This window comes from Corylus avellana, chromosome ca6 (genome assembly GCF_901000735.1).
Source record: "Corylus avellana chromosome ca6, CavTom2PMs-1.0".
Classification (NCBI taxonomy): domain Eukaryota; kingdom Viridiplantae; phylum Streptophyta; class Magnoliopsida; order Fagales; family Betulaceae; genus Corylus; species Corylus avellana.
This window is the reverse complement of record NC_081546.1, coordinates 7,249,287-7,258,544: the sequence shown is the minus strand read 5'-3', so window position 1 is coordinate 7,258,544 and position 9,258 is coordinate 7,249,287. Positions and strand designations below refer to the sequence as shown.

Sequence of the window (9,258 nt, the reverse complement as noted above, 5' to 3'; positions counted from 1 at the left end):
TATTTAAGCTATGTAGTAAAGAACGTAACATATAACATATTTACTTAATAATTAATTGTATCAGCAAGACAAAGTTCAAAATATATAAGTTCTAAAAGAAAAATCTAGAAAATAGGAATATGTAGTGATCATAGTTAAACGAAGAATACGAAGTCTGGAGGCGACAACCAACAATCCCAAGCATTGTCAGAGTTGAGAAACAAAATTTACCATGGTGGAACGTGGCCTACACATGGCAAATAAGGGTTGAGCTTTAGGCATGCTGAGCCCTCCCCCTTCACTCATGTCCACCATCTCCTTCCCAATTCTTCTCCACTCAAAGCACTGAATCAGTGATCCTAACGCCAGCCCAACTATCCGCATAGCAAAGCCCTCCCCAGGACAACCTCTTCTCCCTACTCCAAACGGCAACAACATGATCCCATATTTTCTTTCTCCTTCAACACCTTGGAATCTCTCTGGTTTAAATTTTCTAGGTTCTTCCCATATGTTAGGATCGTTATGTATGGCCCACGCATTAACCAATAGAAGTGTGCCGCGTGGAACATGGTACCCTCCAACAATACACTCCTCTGAAGACTCGCGGGGTGGCAGTAGTGCGGCAGCTGGGTACATCCGGAGTGTCTCATTTATGATGCCACTAAGATAGGGAAGCTTTGCAATATCTGATTCTTCAATTAACCTGCTTTGTCCAACGAGATTGTCAATTTCAGCCTGGGCTTTCACAAGGGTCTCTGGGTTGTTCAACAAAAGTGACAATGTCCACTCCATCGTTCCAGCTGAAGTGTCAGTCCCTGCTGATAACATGCCCTGGATACAAAAATTATACACTAATTTGGTTCATAATGTGTGGCATGCTTTAAAAGGGTTACTTCATATATACATGAATGAATGCTTATATATGAATGAGGAAAGGGTTACTGCATAGTGTTATACAAGAAATGAGAGAGTGCTTATAAAAGAAATGCTTTATGAAAGTGGTGATTATGAAAGAAATGATTTTAGTAAAACATTTTATGAAAGTTAGTTTTGCAATAGAATGTCACATCAAAGATACTTTGTATTCATGGAGTTGCTTATAATGACATGTTGAAAGGTTTGTAGTCACATACTAACATTAACTTTATTACTTGTTTATTAAGTCATGCACTCATCCTTACACTTGTAAATGTAATTTACATAGGAAATAAGAACATAACAAAACAAGAGAATAGAGACTACAAGGCATCAAGAGATCAAGATCAAGCAACAGAGTATAAATTAAAGTATATGTAATTGTATGATGATGTGTGATTTGCAATCATGAGGAATTTTATGTGAAATTTATTGACTAGACAAGTTATACAATGTATTTTGTTTTATGGGAATTTAGAACTCTTGTGAATTCGAGATGTGACCTGCAGACAACTAATTTTTGGTAAAGATAAGCTTCAAATCATCATTTAAGAAACTACACAGCAAAGACTTTTTCTTTCAAGCTATACGAATCGCTATTTCTCAGTTTCTCAAATTATTGATTTTCTAGAGGGATCGGAGTGGGAAAACTTACGAGCATCATGCCTTTGATGATTTCATCCGTATAATAATCAGGTTCAGCTTCTTGGAGTGACAATAGGACGTCAATCATGGTCTTCCCTCTCTCTTCAAAAACAGGATCACCCTCCCTCCTCCTTCGATGTTCTTCAATCAAATCCTGCATGAATTTATCCCTCTTCCCCTGCAACACCACCAACCTTTTCTCAAGCCCTCTTGCTCCAACCCACTTAAAAACCGGCAGAAAATCTCCAATATTTGTAGCCCCACTCAGCTCAAAGCTCTCCGTCACAATTTTCTTAAACTTTCTCGCTTCCTCCAATTCTCCCACTTTTTCTCCATAATACCGCTTTCCTGCGATCATCCTCATCAGTACATTGAGTGTCAGCTCAAAAAACGTTGACTTCATGTCCACAGCCTGAAACTGATCACCCCCTTCTTCTGTGCGTTGATAAAGTCTATGGATCAACGATTTAACCTCGTCAACTCGTACGCTGTGGAACATCTGAAGGCGATTAGACGACAAAAGTTCGAGAGAAGCTATGCGCCTTAAGTTGCGCCAGTGGTTGCCATATGGGGCCCAAAGAAGAGTAGAGTAATTGTAACCAAGGTGTTTTCCGGCGAGGAGGCGGGGGCGGTTTGCAAAAACGATGTCATTTTTGGTGAAGCATTCCTCGGCGAGAGTTGGGGAAGAAACAATGATAGCAGGGCGGGAGCCCAACCTCATGAATAGTACTGGACCGTACTGGTTGGCAAGCTTAGCCAAGGTTCGGTGGAGGGGCTTCTTAAAGAGATAGAGGTGGCCGATAATGGGCAGGGAAAGTGCAGGGCTTGGTGGAAGCCTTGTGCCTTTTTGGACCAAATATTTGGTAAGGAAATACAAGAAAAGAAAGAGCAAAATATAGTGGTAGAGTGGGATTTCCATGGATGGATTTGTATGATGCTTGAAATAACGAGTTTATTGATATAGTTGAAGGATTTATAGAGGATATCTCAGCTGCAATCAGACGGATGCAGCAATTAAACTACCGCAACAATCGCCATCAAGAAACTATGTCATCATAGATGAACCTCGTCCCTAGAACTAATAATTGAGATATGATAGACGGCTCAAATCTGGTGTACCTCACCACACGGTACGCTCTCTATCGAGATTGCTCCCTGGCCCCTGCCAGGTTGATGTACTTCATCATAATTTGATCAAAAAAGTTCTGATCACGGGATAGCATCACAAATGACACGCTGAAAATTCTAAACGGTAGAAGGGGGACACAATTTGACAAAACAATCCAGGGGTGCCGATTGAAGCCGGACTCACGAACTTCATCCCTGATGAAACCTATTGGATTATTGCCACTAGATCCAACCAACAAGTCATGTCGTTCAAGTTGCTTAACGTGTCGTTCAAGTTGCTTGACAAACTTAAAGAGCATTCACATCCGGCTCAAAATTTTTGACTATTTTGTTGAGCCATGTAGCTAAAAAATACTCCATCGACTTAATAAAATATCCAACCATGTATTGATGAGGAGTAGTACTCTAGCTCAACAATGCTTATCATATATAATAAAAAATTCATCAATTATCTCTCATCTAATTAAAAAATAATTTTATCTTTCTTGAATACTTTTTTTTTTTTTTTTTTTTTTTTTAATTCTATCTTTCTTGAATGCTTGAAGTTAATGTTGAAAAAAAATAATAATAATAGATAAATAATATTTCAATGATAAAGAAATAATATTTAAATAGAATAGTAAAAGTAAAAAGTTAAAATGACGAGCCGGATGTGAGTATTTTAAAAAAGTGAATAATTCAAATAAAAAAATATGTGATCTTTTTTACTAAAGTTTAACCAAACAATTGCAGAGCCGGATGTAAAAGCTATAAAGGCTAACCTATTTTTGATGTGAACCGCATTTTATAAAGTAAAGTAAGTATAAATGGTTGGAATCTCTTTTCCCTACCTCCAGTCAAACTCATTAAAATAATCTGATATCATTGTATTACTTTTTTTTCTTTCTTTTTCTTTTTGAAGGGCATTGTATTACTTGAAACCTCACCACCTCCATTAAAAAATAAATAAATAAATAAATAAAATGATATATATATATATTTTTTCTTTTCTTTTCACGTCCGCTTCAACAAATTAGCCTTTTGGCTATTTAACTAACAATGTAATAAAAAAATACTCTACATTCGACTTAATAAATGACTAAGGACTCGTTGAGTTGCTACAATGAACAACAAATTTGCTGAGTACTATAACTCTACAAATTTTTATTTATATTAATAATAAAAACAATCTTGCTTTCACTTCTTGGGAATATAAAATGTAGATAAATAAATAATATTTTAAATAGAAAAGTAAAAGTGAATAGCTAAAATGTTAAGCCGGATGTAGGTAATTTGAAAAAATTGATAGCTAAAATAAAACAAATGTGCTTTTTTGTTAAATTTTAGCTAAATATTTATTGAGCCAGATGTGAGTGCTTTCCGCTCAACAAATATTTAGCTAAAGAATCGTATTTGTCTATTTAAAAGTCATGATGTGTATCATCAAATTTGTAATTTTGGTTCAATCTTTTGTTCTTTTTTTTTTCTCCACATGGGTGTCATTAAATTTTTTAATAACATATTCAATAAATGGTAATATATACTATTAAATTTTTTTAAAAAAAAATATATGACCTTTAGGAAAATAAAATTTTTTAAAAATATAATTGTTAGTAAAAGACAAATTTAGAAAAATATGACCGTTACAAAATGACAAATTTTAAAAAATATGATTGTTGGAGAAAGAATAAAGAAAGAATAGAGAAATAATATTTAAATAAAAAAGTGAAAGTGAATAATTAAAATGATGAGCCGGATGTAGGTACCTTAAAAAAGTAGGTAGCTAAAATAGAAAAATGTGGTATTTTAGCTAAAATTTAGCTAAATATTTTCTGAGTCGGATGTAAATGCTCTAAATTTCGCTCATTATTAATTTTAGCTATCCACTTTCATTTTTCTACTTAAAATATGATTTTTTATCTACTTTTTCTACTTCCAAAGAAGAGACAGAACTAGCTTTTTTTTTTAATTTTTATTTATTTATTAATATAGCTAAAAACTTATTGAGCTATTGTGCTGAGCAAAGTTGTTAAGCACCGTAACAACTCAGCAAATCTTTAACCATTTTACTGAGTCAAATGTTGAGTCATTTTGATACATTTTTGCTATAGAGGTAGCCAAAATAGTTTTTTTTTTTTTTTTTTGGCTATTTTGTTGAGTTAGATGTCTGTGATCTAAAGGAGACAATAGTTGGCATTTCTTTACTTTACAATTTTTTTAAACTACTGGTTTTGAATAAGTTAAAAAGTACATGGGCTACCCAGTGAGATGTTGAAGCTCCCTTTCTTTTTGATTTGGTTAAACCATGGTGCCTGTTGGGGGATATAAATTATAGGTGAACTCCACTCAATCAACCTTACATCATACAATTACCTTAACAAAGAAGTTTAATCAAAGCAGCTCTTAGAATCTTCTTCGCATAGAAACTATACACCCTCATCAATCCCCAAACGGTCATAAGTTTGGCAGTTTTCATCTAAACTGATGGTTTTGACTAACGGAGTGGCCAAAATGCAATAGTTTGATAGTTTGGGAGGCTACTTTATCACTTTTGAAACATTAGGAGGCTAAATCGAAAACGGCTAGTAGTTTTGGGGGCTTTTTTATATTTTTCCCAAATATATAAGTTCTAAAAGAAAAATCTAGAAAATAGGAAATATGTAATGATCATAGTTAAACGAAGAATACGAAGTCTGGAGACGACAACCAACAATCCCAAGCGTTGTCAGAGTTGAGAAACAAAATTTACCATGGTGGAACGTGGCCTACACATGGCAAATAAGGGCTGAGCTTTAGGCATGCTGAGCCCTCCCCCTTCACTCATGTCCACCATCTCCTTCCCAATTCTTCTCCACTCAAAGCACTGAATCAATGTTCCTAACGCCAGCCCAACTATCCGCATAGCAAAGCCCTCCCCAGGACAACCTCTTCTCCCTACTCCAAACGGCAACAACATGATCCCATATTTTCTTTCTCCTTCAAGACCTTGGAATCTCTCTGGGTTAAATTTTCTAGGTTCTTCCCATATGTTAGGATCGTTATGTATGGCCCACGCATTAACCAATAAAAGTGTGCCGAGTGGAACATGGTACCCTCCAACAATACACTCCTCTGAAGACTTGTGGGGTGGCAGTAGCGCGCCAGCCGGGTACATCCGAAGTGTTTCATTTATGATGCCATTAAGATAGGGAAGCTTTGCAATATCTGATTCTTCAATTAGCCTGCTTTGTCCAACAAGATTGTCAATTTCAGCTTGGGCTTTCACAAGGGTCTCTGGGTTATTCAACAAAAGTGACAATGCCCACTCCATCATTCCAGCTGAAGTGTCAGTCCCTACTGATAACAAGACCTAGATACAATGTGTGGCATACTTTGAGAGGGTTACTGCATATATATGAATGAATGCTTATATATGAATGAGGAAAGGGTTACTGCATAGTGTTATACATGAAATGAGAGAGTGCTTATAAAAGAAATGTTTTATGAAAGAAATGATTTTATGAAAGAAATGATTTTAGTAAAACATTTTATGAAAGTTAGTTTTGCAATAGAATGTCACATCAAAGATACTTTGTATTCACGGAGTTTCCTTATAATGACATATTGAAAGGTTCGTAGTCACATACTAACATTAACTTAATTACTTGTTTATTAAGTCATGCACTCATCCTTACACTTGTAAATGTAATTTACATAGGAAATAAGAACATAACAAAACAAGAGAATAGAGACTACAAGGCATCAAGAGATCAAGATCAGGCAACAGAGTATAATTAAAGTATATGTAATTGTATGATGATGTGTGATTTGTAATCATGAGGAAATTTTATGTGAAATTTATTGACTAGACAAGTTATACAATGTATTTTGTTTTATGGGAATTTAGAACTCTTGTGAATTCGTGATGTGACTTGCAGACAACTAATTTTTGGTAAAGATAAGCTTCAAATCAACATTTAAGAAACTACACAGCAAAGACTTTTTCTTTCAAGCTATACGAATCGATAGTTATTTCTCAGTTTCTCAAATTAGTGACTTTCTAGAGGGATCGGAGTGGGAAAACTTACGAGCATCATGCCTCTGATGATTTCATCCGTATAATAATCAGGTTCAGCTTCTTGGAGTGACAATAGGACGTCAATCATGGTCTTCCCTCTCTCTTCAAAAACAGGATCACCCTCCCTCCTCCTTTGATGTTCTTCAATCAAATCCTGCATTAATTTATCCCTCTTCCCCTGCAACACCACCAACCTTTTCTCAAGCCCTCTTGATCCAACCCACTTAAAAACCGGCAGAAAATCTCCTATATTTGTAGCCCCACTCAGCTCAAAGCTCTCCATCACAATTTTCTTAAACTTGCTTGCTCCCTCCAATTCTGCCACGTTCTCCCCATAATACCGCTTTCCTGCGATCATCCTCATCATTACATTGAGTGTCAGCTCAAAAAAAGTTGACTTCATGTCCACAGCCTGAAACTGATCACCCCCTTCTTCTGAGCGTTGGCAAAGTCTATGAATCAACGATTTAACCTCGTCAACTCGTATGCTGTGGAACATCTGAAGGCGATTAGACGACAAAAGTTCGAGAGAAGCTATGCGCCTTAAGTTGCGCCAGTGGTTGCCATATGGGGCCCAAATAAGAGTAGAGTAATTGTAACCAAGGTGTTTTCCGGCGAGGAGGCGGGGGCGGTTTGCAAAAACGATGTCATTTTTGGTGAAGCATTCCTCGGCGAGAGTTGGGGAAGAAACAATGATAGCAGGGCGGGAGCCCAAGCTCATGAATAGTACTGGACCGTACTGGTTGGCAAGCTTAGCCAAGGTTCGGTGGAGGGGCTTCTTAAAGAGATAGAGGTGGCCGATAATGGGCAGGGAAAGTGCAGGGCTTGGTGGAAGCCTTGTGCCTTTTTGGACCAAATATTTGGTAAGGAAATACAAGAAAAGAAAGAGCAAAATATAGTGGTAGAGTGGGATTTCCATGGATGGATTTGTATGATGCTTGAAATAACGAGTTTATTGATATAGTTGAAGGATTTATAGAGGATATCTCAGCTGCAATCAGACGGATACAGCAATTAAATTACTGCAACAATAGCCATCAAGAAACTATGTCATCATAGATGAACCTCGCCGCTAGAACTAATAATTGAGATATGCTTATCAAAAAAAAATAATTGAGATATGATGGACGGCTCAAATCTGGTGTACCTCACCCCACGATACGCTCTCTATCAAGATTGCTCCCTGGCCCCTGCCATGTTGATGTACTTCATCATAATTTGATCAAAAAATTTCTGATCACGGAATAGAATCACAAATGACACGCTGAAAATCTTAAGAAAGTGAGTAGCTAAAATAAAAAAAATTTTGATGTTTTAACTAAAATTTAGCCAAATATTTGCGAAACTGAATGTACGTGAATGCTAAAAAAGTTGACATATTTTTGATTTGAACTGCGCTTTATAAAGTAAAGTAAATATAAATGGTTGGAATCTCTCTTTTCCCTACCTCCAGTCAAACTCATGAAAATAATCTGATTTCATTGTATTACTTAAAACCCCTTCACCTCCATAAAGTAAAAAAAGATATTTTAATAAGAGAAGTTTACCTTTTTTTAAGATATGTATATATTTTCACATTGGCTTCAAAAAATTAGCTTTTTGGCTATTTAACTAACAATTTTACAAAAAAATGTTCTAAATCCGACTCAATAAATGACTAAGGACTTGTTAAGTTGCTACAGTGCTCAATAAATTTGCAGAGCACTATAACTCAACAAATTCTTATTTATATTAATAATAAAAACAATTTTGCTTTCTCTTCCTTGGGAATATAAAAAGTAAATAAAAAAATAATATTTTAAATAAAAAATAAAAGTGAATAGTTAAAATGTTGAGCCAGATGAAGGTGATTTGAAAAAGTGGATAGCTAAAATAAAATAAATATGCTTTTTAGTTAAATTTTAGCTAAATATTTGTTGAGCCAAATGTGAGTGCTCTGAATACTCACATCCGCCCCACAAATATTTAGCTAAAGAATCATATTTGTCTATTTAAAAGTCATGATGGGTTTCATCAAATTTGTAATTTTGGTTCAATCTTTTGTTCCTTTTTTTCGCATGGGTGTTATTAATTTTTTTAATAACATATTCAATAAATGGTAATATATACTATTAAAATTATATATATATGACCATTAGGAAAATAAAATTTTTAAAAAATATAATTGTTAGTAAAAGACAAATTTAGAAAAATATGACCGTTAGAAAATGACAAATTTTAAAAAATATGATTGTTGGAGAAAGAATAAAGAAATAATAGAGAAATAATATTTAAATAAAAAAGTGAAAGTGAATAACTAAAATAATGAGCCGGATGTGGGTACCTTAAAAAAGTAGGAAGCTAAAATAGAAAAATGTGGTATTTTAGCTAAATATTTGTTGAGCCGGATGTGAATACTCTAAATCTCACTTGGTATTTTAGCTATCCACTTTCATTTTTCTATTTAAAATATTATTTTTTATCTACTTTTTCTACTTCCAAAGAAGAGACAGAACTAGATTTTTTTTTTTAATTTTTATTTATTTATTAATATAGCTAAAAACTTATTGAGCTAT

General features: G+C 34.7%; 2 protein-coding genes across 2 annotated transcripts; both read right to left on the bottom strand.

Annotated features, from left to right (window-relative positions):
* On the bottom strand, positions 1 to 2,567 carry LOC132184148 (cytochrome P450 81Q32-like). Its single transcript, XM_059597661.1, has 2 exons — positions 1,550 to 2,567; positions 1 to 810 (listed from the first exon to the last, which is right to left on the bottom strand). The coding sequence occupies exons 1-2, from the start codon at positions 2,456 to 2,458 to the stop codon at positions 187 to 189; spliced, it is 1,533 nt and encodes a 510-aa protein (XP_059453644.1). The 5' UTR covers positions 2,459 to 2,567; the 3' UTR covers positions 1 to 186.
* A 2,419-nt stretch (positions 2,568 to 4,986) lies between these two features.
* On the bottom strand, positions 4,987 to 7,700 carry LOC132184664 (cytochrome P450 81Q32-like). The gene is made up of 2 exons (XM_059598381.1): positions 6,714 to 7,700; positions 4,987 to 5,995 (listed from the first exon to the last, which is right to left on the bottom strand). The coding sequence occupies exons 1-2, from the start codon at positions 7,620 to 7,622 to the stop codon at positions 5,372 to 5,374; spliced, it is 1,533 nt and encodes a 510-aa protein (XP_059454364.1). The 5' UTR covers positions 7,623 to 7,700; the 3' UTR covers positions 4,987 to 5,371.
* Between the last annotated feature and the right edge of the window lie 1,558 nt (positions 7,701 to 9,258).

Coding starts and splice junctions, on each gene's coding strand:
- LOC132184148 (XM_059597661.1), bottom strand. CDS start 2,458: ATGGAAATCCCACTCTACCACTATATTTTGCTCTTTCTTTTCTTGTAT. Junction 811..1,549: donor TCATCAAAGGCATGATGCTC/GTAAGTTTTCCC, acceptor TTTTGTATCCAG/GGCATGTTATCAGCAGGGAC.
- LOC132184664 (XM_059598381.1), bottom strand. CDS start 7,622: ATGGAAATCCCACTCTACCACTATATTTTGCTCTTTCTTTTCTTGTAT. Junction 5,996..6,713: donor TCATCAGAGGCATGATGCTC/GTAAGTTTTCCC, acceptor CATTGTATCTAG/GTCTTGTTATCAGTAGGGAC.